This window comes from Poecilia reticulata, linkage group LG9, assembly GCF_000633615.1.
Source record: "Poecilia reticulata strain Guanapo linkage group LG9, Guppy_female_1.0+MT, whole genome shotgun sequence".
NCBI classification, from domain to species: Eukaryota; Metazoa; Chordata; class Actinopteri; order Cyprinodontiformes; family Poeciliidae; genus Poecilia; species Poecilia reticulata.
The window spans coordinates 26099841-26124820 of NC_024339.1; the positions used below are offsets into that span (position 1 = coordinate 26099841).

Sequence of the window (24980 nt, forward strand, 5' to 3'; positions counted from 1 at the left end):
ATGGATGGATGGATGGATGGATGGATGGATGGATGGATGGATGGATGGATGGATGGATGGATGGATGGATGGATGGATGGATGGATGGATGGATGTGAAAAAGAAAAAAAACCTAACATATCTCTTAGCTTCTATTGATAAGTAGTATAATTTTTTTTTATCCAATATAATTTCACGGACATCTTGGTTTACACCTGAGCTGCGTTTTCAGCAGTGAGAGCCCAGGTGGAACCTTATCAAACAAAGCTGATAACCTATGCCGCAATAAAAGAAGCAGTAGAACTGATCTATTCCATTTAATGATCTTTTGCAAGTTGTCCATAACAATTTAAGTGGGCTGGGAGCAAGTAGTGTTTGAGTAAGTCCACTGCTAGGTGCATGGACATATTGCAACAATGTGCAGGGAAATAAGCCAAATTTATAACCAGACATTTCAGTTATTAGTTGCAGATGTAATATGCTGATATTACCGCACACAGAGAGAGTTGATAAACTGAGCGTTAAAGCCTATGCAAGAGTAATTACCTCATTAAAACAAGAATTGGAAGGAAGGAAGCTGTAATTCACTGCTGACAGTGGATCAGGCAGTTCACGCCTATCTCTTCAACATCATTCCAGTATATCTTAGAGGCTAAATATTGCATAATAAGAGTCTGTAAATGAATTGAAACTGAATTGGAAATGGATTATTTTTGTTGTGTTTGCTCTTTTTGTGAATTGGCAACATACTGTATTATTTAAGTGAATCCACATTGAGCTAAGCTGATTTGTTGTTGTTGCCTGTCGGTGCCTTGTCTTAACTTTGTGTGCTTCATGATCATGTTTCCCTCCTGTTCACACCTTGCCTTCTCTCCCTCCCATCCCTCTGTTCTTATTTAGTTCTCTCCCACCAGCTGTTCTTGCTTTTCTCTCCATCATCTCAGGTGTGATGGCAACGTCGGCAAGCTGAGCGCTGACGTGAGCTCGGGGGAGCAGCAGATGATTAGATTGCTGGAGGAAATTGCAGAACTCAAAATAGGTGTTGAAGCGCACTGCTTCGAGAACTTTAGTCCGAGGTGGGAGGAAAGAAAAATGCATGCTGAGTTTGGTGGATCTGATGTAAAGCAGCAGGTTAATGAAAACACCTGCAGCTACAGTGACAAAAACTATTGAGAGAAGTCTGTAAACGACTAAAGCTATATGTGCTTTGATATATCTCGATGTATAGTTTTTTTTTTAATATATCCTAATTATTTGCAACATGCAATTGTAGCAATGTCATTGTAACCAATTTCTGAGTCCTAACAGCAGCTGTGGTGCCCTTGAAACAGCTGTGCATGTCATTTCCCTCCAAACCAGAGCATCACCACAATTTTACGCTTGACTGTAATTCATTTTTTATTTATTTTTTCAGATAAGATCATTTTGGCTGCTTCACAAAGTCCCTTGCATAAACAGCGCATTGGCATACTTGATTTGTTACATCTCTGAACTGGTGAGGCTGCTGCTGTTTCAATTAGCATCACCAGCAGATCCGTTTTTAATGTGTTTATCTTATTAACATCATCTGACCGGATTATTGCTGCAGATATGTTGGCTTGCTGCCATTTAGCTCAGAGCAACACTTTGCCTAAGTACAGCCCTCAAGACACTGTTTGAGTGGCTGTTCAGTGTGAGTCATGCATTAGCCACATAACAAGCTGACCCCTTCCCGAACACATGCAGCAGCAAGGCTTTCTAGTTCACACGACTCCATTGGTTAGCATCATCTCTGACCAGCGTAATGTTTGGTTACATCTAGACCAGAGCATGTCGGTTTTACACGGAGGCCAATTTAAGATTGGTTTTGTTTTACCTGTTAGTTGAATTCTGGTAAAAACCTGAATTTGAACATTTGTGTTGGGTTATTAAATAATAAGACCTGTGGTGATCATCAACTAAGTGTGAAGGAAGATGGTTTATGAAGCAGAGAACAAAATCTCAAACAATTTGAACAATAAAATGTTAAAAACGTTTTTGTTTTGTTTTTTTACTTTACCCTTCGTATCCCGCTGATTCTGCTTGAGTCGCCATGTCTGTCTGGTTCAACATACAAATATTCTCAGTGCATAAAACGCCTGAGTCTGAGTATAATCATTGAGCTCAAAGTGATTTATGCTTGTTGTATAAATGAAATGTCATTAGGTGTTTGCATCTAGTGCTGGATTGTCCAGGGGGAAACCATAATGTGACAGGATGCAAAATATGGGATTGGTTTCAGTAATTTATCCTGGAGAGGATGTCTTATCAGCTACACAACACAGCCTGGATAAATGCAATCAGGCATGACAAAGTCCTCCTAAATAGCTTTAGTAAGATCCCCTTTTTTTTTTTTTTGAAGACCTATATTAGAAAAAGGGTCAAATCCAGGATTAAGATCCATAATGTGCGTCATGTCCTAATGTTTCCCATCATTTTAATGAATCTGAAGGCCAGTGCAGCAGCCTCCTCACGCACTCCCACAATGACTCAGTCAACACTCAGGTCATTCCACGGGGTGGCACATCTCTGTGATGACAGCACATTAACTCTTGACCAATGGTCACCCATGTGCCACAAAATAAATGAAAATGCAGGAAAGTGGGTCACTGCCATTACTCCTTGCTCTGACCACAGGGATGCTACAGTGGCGTGCTTAGCCTGACTCAGCAGAAAATAAAAACAATTAAGGTCCTCTCTGATATTAGACCCTGCACATTTTCAAACTACAGTGTATCTTAGGGACATGACTGAAACCCACATTTTAATTCAGCGTTGTGATTAGGTGAATCATGCTTTCTGCAGGGACCGGTGGGATAGTTTCAGACAGATGATCCAGGCCCACTGTGGCCAATCAGATGGGCTGAACTGCATCAGGATCTGCAGCTGCTCAAACAGGCATAAAACAAAGGTGGCTGATCACTGCTGGCAACTTGCTGTCACTACTGCACAAACATATACATGCAGGATGTTGTTTGCGTTTAACGTACAGGGAGTGAAGAAACAGCAGAAAGAGAGCTTTGTGGATAACAGGAAGAAAAAGAGACTCATCACTATTTCTTTACACCTCAAAAATATTGTTGTAGTCTGTGTAAATGAGAAAATTAGAATTTTGTTTATTTAAAATTTATGTGGAAAGAAAAAAAGATAAACAATCCTTAAACTATCGGAAATGGAACAGAAAAAAAGCTAAGTATTGTCGTGATTTTTTTTATTTTTTATTACTGAGTAGTAAGATAAGATTGTAAGATATTTCCAATTACTATTAAAGAACAATAATAAATAAAAACCAGGTCTGCCGAAACCCGGGATCGAACCAGGGACCTTTAGATCTTCAGTCTAACGCTCTCCCAACTGAGCTATTTCGGCGACGTGCCCAAGTTCGACTCACCATACATCAAAGGGGTCTATATGTCTCATGTACGGTAAAAGCAATTGTTAGAAGATATGCCAAAGGCGACACTTCTCTGTGATGTGTCGTTTTTTGCAACTACAAGCAGCAAGCACACGTGATTTTGTTATTAGACCCCCCCTCCTCTGAGTCAGCAGTTTACACACTGGGAGGGTGGGATTATTTTCAGTTCTTTTAAATCGAAACTAACAGAACCAAAAGTAAATGTTGTTTGGTTGACTGGCTGCGACTTAAAACAGACGGTAAGTTCACATAAAGAAAATGTTTAGTGTTTCTTTTGAGAGCTTTGTAAAGGACTGAGATTGGCTAAGACGTTGCAGACACCGGAATGTCTTTTTTTTTATCTACCGAAAAAACAATAACAATTTATGTTATACCGTATGACAGCTGGGCCATGGAGGGTAGGAACAGTAGAGAAACTAAAGAGGTAGTTAACTGGCAACGTTTGCGAGAACGACTCTCTTACTTACCTTGTATTATACAGACTTCTAAAAGTAAAACAGACATTTCAATATTATGAGGAAGCAACTCTGTACAAAGTGTGTTCTTTATAGCTGGACAGCAGCTCAGACTGTGTGAAATGTAAGGCGATAATAACGATACTCAAAACAAACAATTGCTCTTTAATAACTTTCTTGTACTCAATGTTTTAAACAGGTCACAATGTCAGTTCAGTTCTCTGGATGGGAGGTGGTGGACGATGGTGCCTGCTTTCCTGGCGTGACGCTGGCGCCCGCACAGACGCCTCAGAACAAGGGCATCTACAAAATGTTTCACGGAACCAGCGTTGCCAGTGCACGGGCCATCATTGCTGGTGGATTCCAGCCGTCGTCCGGTGGCATGCTGGGAAAGGGCGTGTACATGAGCAGGGATGTGAAGAAGGCCTCTAACTATCCCCATCTAAGTATCTCTAGTAACCGTGTGATTTTAGAGCTGCGTGTTCGTGTAGGCCGTGTCAAGCGTATTGACAAGGACAACCATCCTTTGCAGTACACCTGGAGCAGCCAAGGCTACAACACCGCTTGGGTACCCCCCAAGAGTGGCATGAAATCTGTGCCCAGCGGCCTGGAGGAGGACTGTGTGTTTGACCCTAAAAGGGTGACAGTTGTGGGCATCGCAAAAGCACCAACCACCGCAATAGAGAAGGAGCTTCAGCAGCTTCTCGACAAATCGTCTAAACAACCCAAGGGAAAAGCTGGTCACCATAAAGATGTTTGTCCCCTGTGCAAGAGGAAGACCCAACAAGGAGCTCATCACATCAAGCAGAAGTGCTGGAAGTGTGGTCAAGACATCTGCATTCTCATGTCCAAGCACTTCTGTCAAAGGAAACCTTGAGAGAAGCTGTGGGAGGAAAGAAAACATGAAGTTGAATGACAGTAAAATCAATTTGGATGATTATTATTGTTATGAATAGGCTGACCAAAGAAAATAGCTTATAATAATAATCTTCAGAGAAACCTGTCAGTCTTACTGAAAACCAGTTATTTGTTTTCAATATGATCAAACCTGAAAAATAGTCTGATTATGTTTTTATATGATCCTCACTTCATCCAGGTTTTACTCTATTTAGACTGAATATTTACAGTGATGTAAAGACACCTACTGCTAAATATGAACTTGGACAAGTGACAAAATAATACAAAAAAATAAAAATAAATTTGCTAGATTATTCACACATGTATTCTGTCTTCATTCTGATGACTGTTATCCCTCTTGTCTCTAAGATACACATCTTAACCTGCTCAGTGTAATACAAGCAAAGTGGATGTGTACAGTACAAGTAAAATTTCATTAAATGACAGAAAAGATGTGCTTATTTCTTTTGACTGCTTGTGAAGTCATTCCTATGAGCAAATTAAAAAATAAAACATTTTCTTAACAAACATTTATCCTGAAAAATTTTCTCACAGCATCCAGTTTTCCACTGCTGGCCTAAGTAAAATAATAAAAATAGTTTAGCACTAGGATTTTGGCTTTTTCTCCAAAGACTACTATGAATTATTATGTTAAAAACATGAATGCTTCACAATTGTTTTCATACTACTAAAAATTCTGGAAGTATGAAATGCCTACAGTTCACATGTTATCCCTATTTACTTTTACAGAAAAGTAAATAGGAGCTAAATACAGTGTGACTAATTCCAACATATCTGCAAACAGTCCAACTGTGTGCAATTTCATTTGATAAAACTGCACACTATAAAGACTCACCTGGAGCATTAAAAATATAATTGCACACGATTTTATGAAATTCTGAAATAATTTTAAAAATGAGTGCAAAGTGTACAAATTCATCGAATGAAACTGCACACTATATTAGACCCCAGCAACCTCGAGTGCACTTGTGTATATATATGGAAAATGTGGAAGTGCTGCTTATCTTTCGTAAATGGAAATGAAACAATCCGTCCAACAAATTCCCTCGAAGTCATAAAATAGACTGTGGCCCGTACGGGGATCGAACCCGCGACCTTGGCGTTATTAGCACCACGCTCTAACCAACTGAGCTAACCGGCCATTGGAAACGCGGCTGTAATTCCATGTATTTCAACAAACCGAATGTGTCATACTTTTTTTTTTATTTTTTTAAATTGGTAAATCGAAACTAGGAAGGTGGTGTAACTACACTAAGTATGCTTACAAGACAGAAAGTGAAAGGTATCCAACTCTCAGTAAAGTGACAGCTCTTCTCAACGACGGTACGTTTTAAACCTAAATAAAAGAAAGCATGCAGGCTAATGTACTTGGACAGATACACGTAGTGACTAAACGATACAACGGCAGTGAGTTTGTAGTGCTTATATACAACGATAAAATATAGCTAACGTAGTTTGTCATTTTATAAGTCGGTTGGATTTCACTTCCTTATTGCTATATGTGCAAAGATCTATGTGTTCACTTATCATTTTAGTTTTTCACCGACGTTTTACTTGATTATATTGTATGTTTTTATTCATGGCTCTTCTATACAAAGACTTCTTAAAGAAAGGGTCACGCCTGAAACATTACGCAGCTCTCACATTTATTGAAAAACATAGCGGTTAAGACACTCCTTTTTCATAGAAATATAGACCAATAACACATATTTTTGGTATTAAAACGATAGCCTGTACGAACCGGCATAGCATTATGACCAGGTCACTAATGCTGTGCTGATCCCACCTTGTTTCCAAGAGGAACCTTGGCTTTTTGAAGCAGCAGCAGCAGGTATTCTGGGTTAACAGAGGAACCGTAATGGACACTTTGACTGTTCTGTCATTATTTGACCTCTACCCGTCATAATTAGGCCCTTGTCAAACTTGGTTCCCCTGCTTTAACACATAAACTTTGACGACTAAATATTCCCTTGTGTCTTGATATATTCCACCTACAAAGTGTAATGGTCAGGATTTTATGTTATTCCTAAATTCAGCATCTTAAAACAGTTGACAGCAAAGCGTCGACATTCAGCCTTTAGTGATTGTTTATTCCTTTCACAGGTGCTGATACTTTCAGAACGTGTCAGGATGTCACTGCAGTTCTTTGGCTGGGAGGTGACCTATGACGATGACTCTCCTCGTCTGGAGCTGGGGGCCTCGCAAGAACCCAAAGACCGGGGCGTCTACACCATGTACCACGGCACCACTGTTGCCAATGCGCGTCTCATCATTGCCAATGGCTTTCAGCAGTCAACCAAGGGCATGCTGGGGAACGGTGTGTATGTAAGTCGTGACAGAAAGAAGGCAGAACGTTATCCTCTGAACATTAACGCTGCAGATCGCGTGGTGCTGAAGCTGCACGTGCGCGTTGGCCGCGTCAAACGCATAGACAAGGACAACCATCCGATGCAGTACACCTGGAGCACGCAAGGCTACGACACAGCTTGGGTACCCCCCAACTGTGGCATGAAAGCTGTGCCCAGCGGCCTGGAGGAGGACTGTGTGTTTGACCCAAGCAGAATAACGGTCGTGGACATTGCTAAGGCTCCCAACGCAGACCTGGAGCCACTTAAACAGCTTGTCGCCAACAGTCTCAGAAAGCCCACAGTTGCAGCTGGCAGTGGGGCTGCAGCAGCTGATTGTTCACTGTGCAACAGGAAACTACAGCGCAATTCTGCACATGTCAAGCAAAAGTGCTGGGGATGTGGGCAAAACATTTGCACACTAATGACCAAACATGTCTGTCCAGTCAGGATTTAAGAGGAACTTAAATCTGATGGGCTTGATTCACTTAATCCAGTGACGTGCCGGGAAACAAACTGAATGTAACTTAGGACAATAGACGTTTCTCAGGATACCCATGTACTTTGGAAACAGCCTGGCTTCTTCTTTTTCTTCCACAAACAACTGTGATGTCGTAATGTGCATCAACTTAAGCCAAACTTTATGATAATTTTACCATTATATTTTATCATGTACGAAATAGCTTTAATAGGATCATGTGCTGGTGTCAATAGAAGACAATCTACGATGGGCAAAATGTCTTTATTTCATGATTGCATGTTGTTTGGACTTTACTTAAAAAAACTGACTTTATAGCCATAATGCAAAAAATAAAATAAATGGAATAAAATAATGCGAATGAATCAATCATTTTGATTTCAGATTCATCATGCCTTCTTTTTTTCTTTTTTTACATTTGTCAGCAACATCCAAAAAGGTTCAGTTGGTGGTACTGGAGCCTCCCTTAGCTTTTCTGCTAATTGCATTACATGCAAAGTGATGCAGATGCGAAATTCATGATGAGGGAGATGTTAGTTCTGTGTAAAAATCCAACAACCTTTGATTTCCATTCATTTTGGCATGTTGCAGAAGAACCTGCACAGAGAACAGAGAACATGCTTTGGTAAAGGTTCAATCCAAAATCAAGAACCTGTTCTACTGTCCTTGTATGGATAGGATGTTTCTTTTTTAACTCACGTTAATGAGTTCTTGATCGTTTTTGGCATGCAAGTGTCTGAGGAGGTACCAACTCGCCACCTGCACCACCGTTACTGGGGAATCACCAGATGAAGTATACACGGACCTCTCCAGCAAACGCCTTGTTTCCCTGCAGAACACAAACAAAAGGACAGGTAAATGTATCCATACTAAAGTTTCTTGGAGACTTAACAATTACCATTCTTACTAAAGTGATGGTAAAAGGAAAGAAAAGAAAAACATGCAAAAAAAAGTGGTAGTAGACATAGAGATGGAGATGTGATGTTATTTTAAGATTTTCAGCAACACCTCAACTCGGCAACAACAAAACCATCAATCCTGAGATTATTTAGACATATTTCTGTCAAGGCAGAACGTTTTTCTTGATAATTGCTAACCAACACACTGACAAGACAGATGGTTGCATAAATCTAAAGCTTTATAAATAATATTCAATCGCTTCTGATCATGAATTACACATAAATATGTGATAAAAATCCCTTAGCAGAACATTCCACAAATCTGTAAAATTAAAAAGTTCTAATACGGCTCCTAAGCGCGTACCTTGCAGTCATCTTGGTCACATATTGGAGCAAAGCCTGGAAGAGGAGGGCCATGGGAGAAGAGCCCAGCTTCAAAACCTCCATAGTGGCTTCCATAACAAGATCCTTCCAGTCGTTTCCAGGGACTCCAGCCTGGGAAAAAAATATGGTTTATTTCTACACATCAAAAGGCTGTTTTCTATATATCTTCTTGTTAATATTCTAATCACATTTAACTTATTCATAGTATGTAACATAAATGAAAGGATTGAGATTCACAACAGAAAATACTGGACTGAAACTGAGGTTTTATTTTTGCTTTGTCGCAAATTGATGTTTGTGTATTTTTGTCATGTTGGAAACTGCAGCAAAAAATTACATTTGTTCAAAAAAATATTCTAACTGAAATAATAATAATAATAATAATAATAATAATAATAATAATAATAAGCTAATTTATCATTTGTAATACCAGTAAACAGTCATTCTCTGTTTTCTCCCTGCAGCGTACTTTTGCATCTCCCCACTTGAGAGAAGCACAAAGTAGAATCAGTTCCATCTTTCGGAGTGTGAGTTTCTATTACCAAACCGTTGCCTTTAAAACATTGTACAAACATTATGTGCCATCTTAAACATCGTCACTGGTGACCTTGAAATTAGAAACATGTATGTTCTAGGTTTGTGCTCACAGACTTACCATGCAGGGTCCAAGAGCCAGCAGAGCCAGTCGGAGGAGGCTGGCGATCTGGAAGCTGTGAGCGCCCAGCTGCAGGGCAAGCTGCAGGCTATGTCTGTAAGCCATAACCGCCTGGACCAGGAGGCCCTGGCTACGGTACACCTCAGCCAGCCACTAAAGAGAAGGAGAGCAAATGTCTGTTGATTTATCGATGAGTAAACTCTGTTTTTACAAATCTGAATGGGAAATCTATCCCTGCTGCAAATTCTGGCTGCGTATTTATATCGTTCCATCTTGCATGCAGTCAAGCTCCACAGAGCTCTGCTAATGAGCCAATATCGGAGCTAAAGAAGAGAGACATTTAAGGTCACCGGCGTTTGAGGACTGGACTTTGAGTCCACCGATCCATATTGAATATATAAACACGCCACTGCTTTAACAGCACAATGGCTGGTTTAAAAGTCAATTCTGTAACAATTTTGTGTCAGTTTTGTCTTCAGAGTAAAACGGTTTTAAACTGTAACTGCTTTTACACAGGAAAGCTAAATAAATATTCTTTTAAATATAACTTTGTAAAAAGAAAACTGGGAAAGGTGCAATTAATGATGGTATTTTTAAACACATTAGTTCTCTGTAATTGATAAATCTAAAGTAACTTGTGCATGTCGTGAACTACTTCTTAGTTCAAAGAGAAAAATCATAATTGGTGGGTTGAAGATTTAAAAAAACCCACAAATGAGCTGCGGAGCCCTAATTGGTGCAGCACGTTTTTTACTACACGGATATAGAGAGAAAAGAGTGGTTCGTTACTGCATTTAATTTCTGTAAGTGATGGCCACGTACATGCCATGCTCCAAGGTTGGTGGGGTTCATCATTACGACTTTGTTTAGCTGCTCCAGGACCTGCTCTGTAAGGGCGGTACCGCCATCAGTCATGAGGAGGCGCTGGCACTGAACCTGCGTCAGCGACAGCATCACTGCCGGGTGCTCCGGGGACACACTGAGAACCTGGAATAAACAAATGAAATAAGACAAACCACTGCAGGTTTGTTGCATAATTTCCCTGTTTTTCACTGCAAAAAAAAAAACAAAAACAAAAAAAGTTTTAGATATGCATAGTAAATAAAGAACATTTATATTCCACCTGCGTGCAGAGAGCCTCTGCTTGCTCCAGCTGTCCTTGTTGCATGAGACCAGACACGGCCTGCTGTAACACCCAGCCCTCCAGAGCCTGGGTCAGGGGGCGCTCCGTCTCCTCCACGCTACGCACTAGAAAGCAGAAATGGGTCAGCCTCACACGCGGCAGACATAAAGCAACCAGAGAAGTTAAAGGAGACCAGTAAACACCTTTCTCAGAAACCACAGACATCAGAGTGTGTTCCAGTGAGTGTCGGCGAGGAGCAGAGCCAGAAAGATAACAGGAGGTGTTTTCGGTGTGACAGGCTGCCATTAATCCAGCCCATGTTGCTGGATCATCTAAAGAAAAAGACAAACAAACATGGGCATGTAAAAATATTAAAATAAAAACCTTCATTTTTGCATTATTTTCAGTAGAACTTTGTGAATATGGTTCATATTCAACGTGGTTTAGAAGGTTTGTGTGGGTACCGGGGCAGAGCAGGACAGCTTTTTGCATGGTCTTCAGGGCATTCCTGTGAGGATCTTCTCCAGTGTGTCTCCCACAAGCCACTTGGTTCACGCCGCTGCACAACAGCGCCCTCTGGGGGCACAGAAACACATGCACTTTTACTGAGGAAACGGGAAAAATCGACAGTGGAAGGTGTTTTGGTTGTTACACAGGTAACAGACGACAGAACAAAGTCATAACCAATAAAGAAACAAAAACGTAAATAAATCATCAGGCTTTTTATTTTTTACCTTCCCTTGAGTCATACTAAAGAGACAGGCGATGTGGCCAGCTACTGCGCCCCCCTGTAAGACAAAGAACCCAAAAATGATATAAAAAGTACATGTCTTGGATTATTACTGTTATTTACATGAGATTGCCTGGTCACATTAATGTCTGTCGCTAGGGATTTGTTATATGCAGAGGCTTACCTGAGCCTTTCTGGGGTAGTACTGAGGTATCACTCTGGACAAAAGAGCCCAAAGGGAGGGATTTCCAGGATTACTGAAACAAGAAAAAAATATATACAAATGAAAGAAAGAAAGCAAAAACTGGACCCTGTGGACATCCTTTTGCAGGCAGGCATCCAATTGAACTTGTTTTAGTCATTATTATACAGGAAAGAAGCATTAAGAAAAGGTAACCAAGCTAACATCTACACATGTCAATCTGTTGTCTGCGGGTAATGATAGAACATTATTTGAGTCAGTTCATATTAAAACCTACGATACAATCTTAACTCATGTAAATGAGTCTTCTCAGATCAAATCTGAAGCTTAAAAAAGTTTCCGAATGCAGCTCTGTACTCAATAATGCTGACTTCTCGTTCCATCTCCCTATATTTGATCAATTCTTCACAAAAATGTAAAAGACTGAACTGAAATCCCTCTGTATTGTAACAGTAAAGTGGACCCAGCAGCGTACCTGTGCACAGCTCTGGAGGCCTCTCTCTGCACTGCACTGTAGTTGCCCTGAAGGGCCAGCAAGGAGCAGGTGAGCAGACATCGCTGCTCTACAACCCCCCCTGAGGCGGACTCTTGCTTTAGCAGCTCAGTCAGGGCAGCTGCAGCCAGCGTGGCGTCGCTGTGCACCAATCCCAGCGCACACAAGCAAAGCAGAGACTCCGAGATGGGCTCCTTCAACACCGAGCTGCCGACACAAAGACGGGAGACAAACCGGTTACGTGTTTGGAAACTTTGACAGCAAAGATTGAGCAGTTTCAAATCAAATCCAAGAAGGAAGTGGTTGCTACTTTCTCATTCCAACACCAAGAGAACAATTAGAAGGAGTGACCCTGTTGTGACGCACGTTTAAGCTCATTTATTGAAATAAATTGCTGATATTCCAATTTATTGAGACGCACCACTGCTAAAGGATGCCTATAACAACATGATGGGTTAAATAGGAGCATTGAATATGGATGAAATTGCAGAATCTAAAGCCGAATCAAAACAAACACCAAAAAAATGTTTTGACAAAAACACCTTTTGGCCTCACCATTTGAAAAGCAGCGTCTTGGCCGAGTCTAGGTTGCCCTGTCGGTGCTGCAGCAGGGCCAGAGCAGTCAGTATGTAAGCCTTCTCCTTCTCGTTGGAGGTCACAGCCAAGGCTCGCTCATACACTACCACAGACACAGAAACTCACTCGGTTTGGCATACAAGATCAAAGCAAAGCCTCTGAAATCTTTTCCGCTGCTCATACCACTAATGCTCTCTGGGTAGAGTCCTGCCCTGCAGTAGGCCAGAGCCAGCCCTACCAGGTCACTGAGGTCCTGGAGTGGAGTGGACTTATAAACCTGGACTGCTTCCTCCCACTGGCCCGAGTTGCTGCAAATAGGACATTTCGTTATAGGGTCGTTGAAGCTCACAGAACGTGCCTAGTTTATAGACGGACAACCCGAGTTCATTGTGACAATAAGCCAAATGGTTACCATAAAGCACGAGCACAGCTGCCGAGTGAAAAGAGCAACACTTCTGAAAAGGACGAGGACCGAAGAAGTTCAACAGCTCTGGAGGAACGATAAGATTGAAGGACATAGGTGTCAATAGGTGTCGCATTCATTTATACGAAAAATGTACCCCATATGCCTTTTTTTAATCACTGTAATTCACACCTTTGGTATGCTTGCAAGGCCTGCCTCTTCAGCTGCAGATGTTCGTTAAGGTAACCCAGCATAATGAAGGCGTCCGGGTCAGATTGGATTCGTTCTAAATGTGAAAGAAATTTAATTCAAAATAATCAGTCTTAAGTCACAGCCCAGTAAAAAAAAAAAAAAATGAAAAAAATCTCTTGGCTTTTTGAACAGCCCCACATTAATAAACATCGCACCTGTGTACTTGCAGAGGGCTGCATGAGCAGCAGAGATGGCGTTCATTTGCACAATGTTGTAGCGGTACAGTTCACTGTCCCTGTTGCTCTTATCCAGAAGCGTGGAACAAACCCAGTAGGCGTAACCTTTGACTCCTTCCATCTGAGAGAGGAAAACATTAATGTTTTGGTGACGATAGACACGGACCAGGAACAGTCTAAAATAACAGGATAACTTCAGCATTTCTAGAGAAGAAAAAGCAATAAGCTCAGAGCCAAACTGTGTGTGGAGTTAGAAAGGTGAAGCAAAGATTACTATCTGGCTAATGAGTGGCTTTCAGAGCGGCGGAGGCTGTGAGCCGTCACCCACATGTGTGCTGAGTTCAGTGGTGTGCCTGAAAAGATCCATAGTGTCGTAGCTTCCCACGCGTTCTGCGATCAGCGCCTGGTGGGGATGACAGAAACAGCAAACTGTAATTAACATGGAAAAAAAAAAACCCCAAGTGAAAACAAAGAGTTGAAAAGTGTGGCAGCCCCTTAGCATGGAGAGGGTGCCAATTATTAAAAATAAAATTACCTCATCACCACTGTCTTGTGTTTGGTATCAAGTAAAATGTGTATATGTTTATATGATACAGTGTGGATTATTACACGGAATCAGAAAAGTAACCCATTAAAATTTGTGTTTTTATTCAAAGCGTTTTTCCACCCAGAGTTGAGAAACTAAGGTTGAGCGACATGCAACTCTGAATAACAGAGTAACGTCAACTACCAGACCAAAGCGAGTTTTGTTTGTGAGCCTAAAGATTCTCACAAAATAAACATTTAGCAATAATTAGCTCTCTTTCTGAAAGAAGACAAGAAGAAATCAAGGAAGGAATAACAGAAGTCCGGGTTCTTGATGTAGGACACTAATGAGGAATAACATCTTGGCAGTTATATTAATGCAGTCCAGAAAATGCTTCACGATTGAAAGGGGGATTGTTTAGGTATAACGTGAGCAAAAGTGAGACTTTCAGCTTCTTCCATTAACTCCAACTAGGTTTTACACAAAGTGCTCCTTGCTTTACTAGTTTTCTGGTGACAGATTTGTTGGGAGAGAAGGGAGAGTTCAGGCACGTATCAGAGGAACGACGCTGACCAGAACCACATGATGCTACAATGTCTACCCTCAATGCGTCTGGGAATTTTGGGCTTTCTTTCACCACAAGCTTTTAAGCGCTCGATTGACTTTGAACATGAGGATGGAAATGGCAATTGTGAGATACAAACCAAAACACAACAGAAAAGGAAAACATGAAAGTACCTGTCCAATCCAGCAGTTGACATACAGCGGCTCCAAAGACTGTGCAATTTTGAAGGCTTCGTGCGCAAGCTGAGACAAGAAACGCACACTTGAGTAAAAACCACCAATAATGAAAATAATCCACAACATGTTAGCATGTAAAGAAAGCGACGGCAGCACCTCTATGTTGTCCTTTTTTAAATACAGCGTACCAAGGTTTGTCCATGCGACAACATTCTGTATGAAAACCAAAAAGGTCGCATGAAAAAAAAAATGTAATCAATGAGTATATGACTTTAACTAGTCAGGAATATAAGTTTGCAGTTCGTACATTTGGCTCAACTTCTATGGACTTGATGAAGCAATGCTGAGCCAAAGCATAGCTCTCCAGACCTGATGTGGTAAAACAGAAACATTTCACTTTCTCTGACATATAAAAGGAAAAAGAATAGAGAAAAAATATAAACTTTTCCAATATTCTTAAAATGATTTATCCATTGTAGTAAATGGCATGCAATGTTTCATTTTAGAAGGTAAAAAAAAAACAGAATAAGGAGTAACAATCAAAGCCCTTTGCTCAAAAACGGTGTATTAATGTATTTTACAAAGTCCTACCTCTGGACATGGAAATCACCCCCAAGGCATTCCAGTAGCTATAGTTCCCACTCTCCATCTGGATAGCTTTTTTCAAGCACTGGTAGCAAATATGAAATATAAAGACAATGTGGTATTGATCAGTCTCTGATATTACAGAGTTATTATTTTTTTAATTACCTGTTGTGCCTTCTCCAGGTTCAAAGAGTTTTGGTGTTCATCTGTAGGGCGGGGTGAGTTTGTGGCCTGGTGGTAATAATTCAGCCCCAAGTCACACCAAAGGCTGGCAACCTCAGGCATCAGCTTCAAAGCATAGGCATAACACCTGGGACATGAGAGAATAAGCTTTCTTCAGATGATATTTTAAAGTATTTATGTCATTACATATCACAGTGACTTGATTTCTCTTGAACTTTTCCACATATTTTGATGATACAAACCCAAACGTCATGTGTTTTATATGAATTACATGTCATAAACCAGCACAATATAATATAGCACAGCCATAAAATTGAAGGAAAATCCATATAAGGCTTTCAATTTTTGTACAAATGAAGTTTATAAAAGTGTTGTGCATTTATATTTGTCCCCCTTCACTCCTATACCCCTGAGCAAATCCAGTGCAGAACTCTTCAAAAGTCACTTAATCAAAGTAAACCTGCTTCAGTGCAGCATAACGTATGGATAAAACCTTGCAGTACCTCTCGCCAGCTTTGAGCGTCTGAGCTTGGTTCAGCGTGTGATCCTGTGCGCTGGAGTCAAATCCAGACAGCAAGGTCGGCACCACAACCTGAGCCCTGCCTGGCGAAACAACTCTGACAGCGGTGCACGCATCTCCCAGCAGCTTCCACAAACAAGACAGGTCTGGTCGCAGCTGCACAGCTCTGAATGGAGCAGAAATGTAAATGAGCAAACAAGGAGGTCTACAGATCAGAGGGAGTATAGCATTAAAGTTCTGGAGATTAAATGTTTTCCGGTTATTGCCTAAAGAGGTTGTGTATGGATTGCTGAATGAGGTCAATGGCGCCTCCATCTCTGCAGTCCTCCATTAAACTCTTTGCCAAAGACAACTGGCACTCCCCAAGGCCTTAACAACAAATCAGACAAGTTGTCAGAAATTGTCAAAAAAGGTGTGACGATCAATATTCTGTGAAAACAAATGTGAACCTTTCAGAGCAGGAACATAGTCCTGCTGTGTTGTGATTTGCAAATACTCATCCACGGCCTCCTTGAACTTTCCCAGCGTCTGTTTGATGGCAGCTGCCTGGTAGACGCTGTAGATGGAGCTGGGCTGGAGCTGATGTGCTTTGCCGAAGGCCTTCAGAGCCGCTGTGAAGCTCCGTCGGTTGAGGTAGGCCTCGCCTAAACATTCCCAACAAACCCAGTCGTCGGGATCTGCCCTCAGAGCAGCCTGCAAGCTTTAAAACATCCGCATGAATGAAACATCTGAATTAAGAGTCCAAAATCTTTGGTTCAGATTTGAGATTCTTACTCTGCTATGGCTTGTTGGTGTTCTCCGACCTTCAGGTAGTACAGGCCTCGTCTCATCCAGGCCCACTTAGCTGAGCCCGGTGTGGCTTTCTCCGTCACCGACTCGAGGGTTGCCAATGCACTGTCCTGTGACATAACAGGGTTGAAGGGGGAACTAGAAGGTTTTTTCCAACGCTAAATGCAAACAAACTTCCTGAAAAGATGCTGACCATGTCTCCCTGCCCCATGCTGAGATCCACCAAAGCAGCTCCGGATTCGCCATCGCCACTGTTTAACTGGAAAGCCTTCCTGTAGCACCCCTGCGCACGAGCGACGTCATTTGCCACCTCGCGGTAATAATGGCCAAGGAAGCGAAATGCACAGCCGAGATGCGGATCCAACTTTGCCGCCTGAAATGGACAAATAAATCATGTCAGTAGCATAGCTCTCTGTTTGGGCTTATATTGGCTTCCAACAAACCTGAACATTGTACAGCTTAAACACCGGAATGATCTGGAAACACGAATCTTGAAACCAAACAATTTAGAGACTTAAAACAACACGCGTCGTTCCATCTGAAGCAGTCGCATCCTTCAATTCTCCATCCATCCAAGGTAATCATACCAACCTTTAACAAGTGCGTGTGAGTTTTACTCCGGTCTCTACGGGTCTCTGAGCCCATATCCCAATAAAGTTTTCCAAGGAAGAAGAAGTACTCTCCGCTGTCTGGGGTCTGCTTTGTAGCCTGTAAGAAGCTAAACAACAAGAGAAATGACCAATGTTTGTGTGAACTGCCTTTCTGATATGTTTATTTGTATTTATTTATTCATGTTTTTCTTTTTACCTCTGCTCTGCTAGCTGAAGCTGACCTTCAGCTACATGTGCCAGTCCTCTCAGAGCCAATCCCTGCGACAGGTTTGGGTTGGAGACTTCCAGCTCTGACAAAAGCTGTTAAAAATAAATCATGTCAATAGCACAGCTCTCTGTTTGGGATGATATTGATTTTCAGCAAGAGTTATCATTATTTTTAGCATAGTCTGACTTATTTAGTTAATATTTATCTGATAAAATACTGCACTTTTTTCCTGGTCATTGTAAGATAACATCCCACTGATATGAATTTGTGGGGAAAAAAGTTTTCAACCTTGAGTGATTGATCGATCTGTCCTTTGTTGAGGTATGCACGTCCTTTCAGGGCCAACAGAACCGGATCTTTTTCAGCCTCAGTAATCTAAAAAAAAAGAAAAAAGGAAAAAGAATTAGAAGTAGATATATATCACATATCTACACAAATACAAAATTACGCAGAAAACAAAGAACTTCATAGATGACAGGATTACTAAACACGTCACAACATCATAACATGTTACATATTTATCTAGAAGCATCTATACATGTATATCATATGTGGAGCATGAATCAGAAAACCTGTGAGAATGTCTCCAGAGCCTGACTGGCAGTCTGCTCTCCTTCACTTCTCACTAAAGCCTCCAGCTTCAGTCGAAGGAGTTTGTCTCTCAGCTCCTTATCTTCAGAAGTACAAACATTTAGGCCTAAAAAAATGAGATAAACCCAGATGCTGTATAAGTTAAGCACACAAGAACCAATAATGACCACTGACAGATAAAGAAGTAAGAGCATTCATAACCCAGATACAGTGAAATTTTTTACTCAGGCTAACTTAGCAACAGCAAACATAAAACACACCTTGTGAGCATGAAGCAGCACTGTCGGAGTGTCTGTGTATTTTAAACTGAGCCTCTGCCAGGCTGCACCATCCCGTTGCTGAGCTCATTTTCTTTACTCCTAATAAAACAGAATGGATGGGTTCAGGACAATTATAAGCACTGTAAACAACAGCTGCACACTGAATGCGCTAATGTGAAAACTAACCTTTCTCCAGGTCATCAACAGCTTCTTTATACCTTCTCTCCAGAAGAGCCTTGGTACCGAGACCCAAGTGGCCCAATCCACTGCTGGGGGCCATTTCCAGGAGTCGGGAAAAACAGCTGACTGCATCCTCATCCATGTTATCTTTAAAAAGAAAACAAACATATCGTCAGGTTGGCCATTTCATTTACATTTACATTACATTTGCCTTTACACAACCCAAACAGACCAGACATCTTAACTTAAACTTAAGAAATGTATAATTTCCTAAGTTGTAGCACAACACAAAAGGGATTTTGAATTCAAAATTTCAAATTTTAAATTTTAAATTCCCTTGCGTTGTGCTACAATTGGAGATTTTGCTGATATGATGCTAAACAAGCAAGTGTAAGGACTGGTGGAAAGCATAAAGATGATGGAGGAGACTGACAACTTTACAAAAATGACAATAATAATATATTTTTAGCCGTCTCTAAGCTCTAAAAACACACTAAAGACATAATGAAGTAATAATAACATCTCAGAGTCCTGACACGAGTAGAAAGATCTGTGAAGGGGTTGAAAAATTTATGTCTTTAACAGTATGAGAAAGGATAAATTGTCAAAATACATTAAATATATGCCCATCTCACAAACACAATTTTTCTTTAATTAAATTAAGTTTATCTCTAAATTTGCCTGTCTTAGGAATACATTTGGCCTCAACTGTGACTCCCCCAAAAACAGTTTAATACTCGAGAGATGGACTTTTCTGTTCCTCCTGCTTCTGCCTACTAATAGCTGTGACACGATGTTTGCTATGGTAGAGGGACTGATATTCAGTCAACAGTACATCATTTCTATTACATAGTTATGACCAAGTTATAACAACAACACCTGCATTGTTTAATGTGTTTGATGCCAATTGAAATTATAAATAAACTTGACTCGATTTTGTTTTTAACGAGGGAATGCACAGTTTCTGATGGAAGAGCTTCGATTACCTGAAAAAGTTACTCCAGGTGCCAATAAAAAGCATCTAGTGAGCATGTGTAAGACAACAGCAGCTTACTTGTTTTGAGATAGTGGCTGCAAAGGACCTCCAGAGGATAGGTTTGGTTTGGGTACGCAGACGACATGGACTGACAAGCCTCTTTCATTTTGCTTTCTTCGTGTGGCAGCTGCAGTAAGAGCAGATTTGTGATGGAAAGGTCCTCTCATCAAAAACCCTGCGAATACGTAATAGTCAAAAAGCGGCTGACACAAGAGGTGGGGTGCACTTACTTTGGAAAGACATTTAATATAATCAGCCGAGAGCTTCTTGTGCTCCTCTCCAGGCACAGGTTCAGTGAGAATCATGGCCTTCTCAAATGCCGTTATCAACTGACCGTCGTGAAATCAAACACAGCAGGCGCACATAAACAACTTAAACTTGCTGTAAATTCCCAAGATTACATTCAACACGCATTACAGTGTTTTTGACCATCACACACAGCCGAGGTAAGCTCACATGCTGCTGAGTCTCGTTGTCCTGCTCCTCATCGCCGATGCAGTCAGAGAGGAGATGGGTCATCTTCTGCAGTAACTGCACTAACTCCTTCTTATCCACGCCCTCTTCCTCCTTCAGCTGGACGAGCTGGAGCCAAACCTTAGCCAGCTGCACACAAGCGCACGAAAGATGAAATATGTGGTGTGAAAAAGACATATTGGTTAGTTGTTTTAACCAAACCTGCATGCTAGACATTTGAAATGCACACACACCTTCAAATATTCCCTGTCAGACTGGTAAATGTCCGACAGCTTTTTGATCATGTCGTAGCTTTTAGTTTTATCCGTCCTGTGAACAGAGAGACAGAAATTTGCTTTTACACAACAAAGAACATTTTTTTTAAAAAAACATAGTTATATAATACATTTCTCAGCGTTTTAGCCCTCTGCTCTTAATGAGAATCCTACTTATTCTCTTATTCTCTGTGAGAATAAGATGCCGATGATGCCTGGTTAGCTACTGATTATCAAGAGCCTGCAGTCAGCTGCTTGAAGCTTGTGGTTTTAAAACAGGGTTGTCATGATTAAATTAATAAGTGGCACACCCTCAGTTTTTGTGTCATATTTCTGTTTTTTTTTTTTTGTGACCACAAATATTTCCAAACAACCAAATTTTAAAAATTTTCATGTAGGAAGGAACAATTCAGCAGTCAGTGAGCAGCAATAGGTGAGGGAGGGGCTGTCTGTTCTACATGCTCTTAAAAAATAAAATACAGAGATAACTGTGATCACTCCAGCACTACTATTAAGAGTAGTTTAATAATAGCAGAAAGGGTTTAGTGTATTATTTTAGTAGTTTCAAAGCTGAATTAAACACATATTAGATTATATGTTTACTTACTTTGCATAAAGCTCCACAAGCTTCTGGTAGACATCAGGCAGCTCATCTTTGAAATCCCACTGATCAGTATTTTCATAAAGATTTGCTAAACCCTGCAAATATACACATTACTGAAATCATTAAAAGTAGCACAATGCAAAAACACTCTGTGAAAATATATATTTTTTTATATAAGGCTACAAGGTTTCAGGGTTTGACCCCCCTGTTCTAGATGAAGACACCTGAAGATAAGCTTACCTGCCAGGCCAGCAGCTGCTCAGGCTCCAGCTCCACCGCTTTCCTATAGGCTGCTTGTGACTGATCGGGTTGTTCCAGCTCACTGGCTGCCTTGCCGATGAACACCCAGGCGTTGTAATTGTTCTTTTCAAGTTTCAGAACAGCCTGAAACCACATTTAGGAGCGCAAAATCAGCTTTGACACCCATCTTCCTCCCAGTAGGTGGACTATATTAGCTGTACTTCTCAAGAGTATTGGGAACCAGAGCAATTTACCTTGCAGTGCTTCAAGACTTCTTTGAACTCTTTGTTGTTAATGGCCTCTCTGGCACTTTTCAAAGCGGCTTTCACTTCTTTATTGGACATCTTTAAGAGACAGACATTTACGGTGAACACTGAAAGAATGCTACAAAGCAATTTCCAACTATTAGCAACAAGCTACAAGTTGGATAGTTAACATGCCACCCACTGAAATTAGACCAATTAGACCAAATAACACCAAATTCAGGCTAATTATGTGCTGCATTTTATTGGTGCTGTGAAAGAGTCTATTTTAAAGGCCGATAAAGTGAGTTTTGGGTCATTTAAGCTCTTAGGAGACAGATTTTCTAGCCATAGTTAACCGCAGCCAAATAGGATTAATTTAAATAAAAACCCGGTGCTTATTTTAAGATTCACGACTGGCCTGGTTGAGCTGAAAACAGCTGTAAACTATACAGTTATACAAAAATCTTTGCATGAAAAGCTATCTTACTGTTTACAGATCACTGCAGGACTCGCACGAATGAGACGGAAGTAATACCTGCTGCGTGGCGGATTTTTCAAAATAAGATGACTTATGATTTGACACAAAAACAATTAGAAGTCTTATGCAGAGCAAGGATGGAAGCAATTATCCAGGTTTAGCTAAAGATGAATTAATTGAAACAAGTGATGTTATCCAGAACATATGGACTATGAGGGGCCGTAAACAGCGTTGGGAGGCGGCGGCCCCACTTTAAGCTGACTTCGTCACCCACCAGTCACCACAGCAGCAACATTTTAAATAACCCTATTCTATTGTTTGCATGTTCTGCATTTGTCATCCTTAGTTTTATTTACTCATATGCCAACAATTCAATTGACCAAACCACACAATTTGCTTTGCTTGACTTTAATACACCTCATGTTGTTTATTAAATAGCAGTAAGTAAAGTGCCTTGCAGAACTATCCATACCTCCTGATTTTTTATTTTTTTTATCTTACTGCAGTACTTTGAATTTTACAACCACAAACATCAGTGCCTTTTATAGGTGGTTTTAAACAACAAAGAGGCAGAACATTAGAGTGAAATAGAATAAAAAACGATTGCCTGACACCAATCTGGATGCTCTATGTAGATCATAATTAGAAAAATAATAGAAAAAGCCTTTATAGACCTGCCCGACTGGTGTAAATGACACATAAAATAAAAAGTTAAAGTTATTTTAAAAACATTAACCATCGCTTTAGTTATAAAATGTTCTTGAAGAGCCATGAAGCCATGTATCAATGGCTTTTTCGGAGGCCTGGATGTCCTTTTGCCAGTCCACGTGCCACCTGAGGTTAGCGATGACCTCAGTATAGTTTCTCCCCAAACTATCCCGCCACGCAGCAAACTCGTTTTTGTTGTAGAGATGGACAGCTGAAGAGACTTTTGGATAATCTACAATGCTGCGCAACAGTTTGTCCAGTTGAGCCTGAACGTCTGGGAATCTGAGAACCACATTGTGCAGCTCATCCTTGTCCACTGTGACATCTGCAAAAGAAAGGGTACAGAAGGGGCGTTCAAAACCGGCCACCTGTGACTTTCTCTAAAGGTTTTTAAGAGAAGGAAGTGAAATAGTTTGAAACTCACTGAAAAGTTGCGGGGGGACACTGATTCCATCTGCATAGGCAATGTATTTCCAATGTCCAACCCTAAGCATATATGTAGAGGCATTGGCATTGCAGCCATGATATTCACTCAATACCCACTCTGGGTGTTCGTTCTTGGACACATTTCTGGATGTGGAGATCAGTGGCAGGACAGAGTGACCACTTAAATTGCCCACAGCTGAGATACCAGCAATCTCTGTAAAGCAAACAAAGAGTGCAAACGCTGAAAATGTACGTCTGCTATTGTCTGAACTTAAAACAGGTTTTTCTCCTTTCCTACCAAGCACAGTGGGATAGAGGTCAACCAAGGACACAAGCTGGTGGACCTGCAGACCAGACTTTAGCCCAGGGCCCATGATGAGCAGGGGGACACGAGAACTGCCTTCGAACATCGACATCTTATAGAACTGCCGGTGCTCCATGGCTAGCTCCCCGTGGTCGGCTGTGAATATCAAAACAGTGTTGTCCAGCAGGCCTTTCTCCCTCAGAGCTGAAATCACCTGACCTGAAGAGACAAAAGGGGTGGAGAACATGTGATGGTGGTCAGAATCTGACGCCTGGAGCATGTTTCACAACATCGGCAATGTTGGTAAGACAATAAATGAAAATGTCATTTTAAAAAATAAATATATTTTTACTTTTGCAAGCCAAAATGCTACAAATGCCACTCTCTGTTGCTACTGCTGCTACACCTTTTCCTACAACACTTTTTTCTTCCACTTAACTTTCAATGAACAAGGCTGGATAGAGCCCTCGGTGAACAGCCAGCTTCGTACGCAATGTTCTTTTATTGATTTTTAGACATCTGTCTAGTCAGCAGTCTCCCCCATGATTATGTGACCTACATACCTCTGAAGACCATTTAGAGGCTCTTCTTAGAATTAGCTGTGCAGTGTGTGAAACCAAAGGTTTCCACTATTTAACTTTTAAGACACTTCACATTTAGACACTGATTTGATTTTTTTGGTTTTCATAAACCATAATTATCAAAACTACAATAAATGAAGTGTTGACATATTTCACTGTATGTGTAATGAATCAATGTAATATATATGAGTTTCACAGTCGGAAATAACTGGTAAAAAAAGAGATACACTTGATATGTACTTGTAAATGCTTTCATTTGTCTTCATTTCTGATGGAAATCGCTTTTTCGTTTTTTTTTTATGTGCCCTGTAGTCCTTACCAATGTATCAATAATCTTACTCCAGTTTCTTCCAAACTCTTTCTCTCAACTAACCCAGCATGGCATCTGCCTCAGCACACATGGCATAGTAGAAGGTCCGAACGCTTTTGATTTCCTCCTCTGTGAAGTCGCTGCTGCAGTTTTTGGTGAAGGTGGAGTAGTAGTCAACAGGATGCATGGCAGCCGTAGGCAACCATTTAGGAAGAGAGACAAGCTCAGAAGACACCTGTGAACACGGAAAACAAAAGTTATTTAGTGAAGCGGCGCAAAGCAATCAAGGTGTATGATAAATAAAGAATAACAATAATTAAAAAAAAAGAATGAATGCCTTTGTGAGCCAGTACGGCGAGCTACGGAAAGTGGATCCTCCAGCTGTAGGGCCCAGAGATTCAGTTCTATAGGGATGAGGCAGATTGAGGCCGAGATACAGAGCAAAAGGTTCTTTTGACATGGCAGCTGTTTGGCGGATCCACTGAGCAGCTTTATCTGTGTTCTTCCAATCTTTTCCCATAATTCTTCTGGTTGACATGTTGCCAACAAGTTGGGCAACAGGCCGGCCTTCCTGGCGAAGGAGGAACCGGACATCTCGTGTCCACGCCTCGACGCGATTACTGCA

General features: G+C 40.9%; 3 protein-coding genes and 2 non-coding genes across 5 annotated transcripts in view; 1 reads left to right on the forward strand and 4 right to left on the reverse strand.

The window, feature by feature from the left end:
* Positions 1–3282: 3282 nt before the first annotated feature.
* On the forward strand, positions 3283–7997 carry LOC103470656 (uncharacterized). Its single transcript, XM_008419268.2, has 3 exons — positions 3283–3651; positions 4067–4739; positions 6797–7997. The coding sequence occupies exons 2-3, from the start codon at positions 4073–4075 to the stop codon at positions 7585–7587; spliced, it is 1458 nt and encodes a 485-aa protein (XP_008417490.1). The 5' UTR covers positions 3283–3651; positions 4067–4072; the 3' UTR covers positions 7588–7997.
* On the reverse strand, positions 3294–3366 carry trnaf-gaa (transfer RNA phenylalanine (anticodon GAA)). Its single transcript has one exon. It is a non-coding gene; the product is annotated as a tRNA-Phe (tRNA).
* trnai-aau (transfer RNA isoleucine (anticodon AAU)) lies at positions 5853–5926 on the reverse strand. The gene has a single exon. It is a non-coding gene; the product is annotated as a tRNA-Ile (tRNA).
* Positions 7854–22113, reverse strand: skic3 (SKI3 subunit of superkiller complex). The gene is made up of 41 exons (XM_008418934.1): positions 22036–22113; positions 21558–21647; positions 21304–21447; positions 21067–21158; positions 20439–20514; positions 20188–20334; positions 19962–20060; positions 19750–19858; positions 18702–18842; positions 18516–18614; positions 18237–18361; positions 17953–18039; positions 17653–17756; positions 17437–17563; positions 17039–17218; positions 16831–16955; positions 16506–16756; positions 16323–16425; positions 16040–16222; positions 15519–15663; positions 15360–15438; positions 15076–15137; positions 14925–14981; positions 14766–14834; positions 13830–13904; positions 13481–13622; positions 13266–13359; positions 13083–13160; positions 12854–12978; positions 12650–12773; positions 12077–12301; positions 11584–11656; positions 11404–11457; positions 11134–11245; positions 10873–11001; positions 10670–10794; positions 10369–10533; positions 9547–9699; positions 8872–9002; positions 8308–8437; positions 7854–8205 (listed from the first exon to the last, which is right to left on the reverse strand). Exons 2-41 carry the CDS (start codon positions 21645–21647, stop codon positions 8125–8127), a joined length of 4710 nt encoding a protein of 1569 aa, XP_008417156.1. The 5' UTR covers positions 22036–22113; the 3' UTR covers positions 7854–8124.
* A 305-nt stretch (positions 22114–22418) lies between these two features.
* arsk (arylsulfatase family, member K) overlaps positions 22419–24980 on the reverse strand; it is a 3462-nt gene continuing 900 nt past the window's right edge. Inside the window, exons 4-8 of the mRNA XM_008418935.2 lie at positions 24693–24975; positions 24419–24590; positions 23459–23683; positions 23159–23374; positions 22419–23059 (exon numbers count right to left, since the gene is read on the reverse strand). Coding sequence (XP_008417157.1) covers positions 22770–23059; positions 23159–23374; positions 23459–23683; positions 24419–24590; positions 24693–24975 — 1186 coding nt within the window. The 3' untranslated portion in view covers positions 22419–22769. The remainder of the gene's footprint in view (positions 23060–23158; positions 23375–23458; positions 23684–24418; positions 24591–24692; positions 24976–24980) is intronic.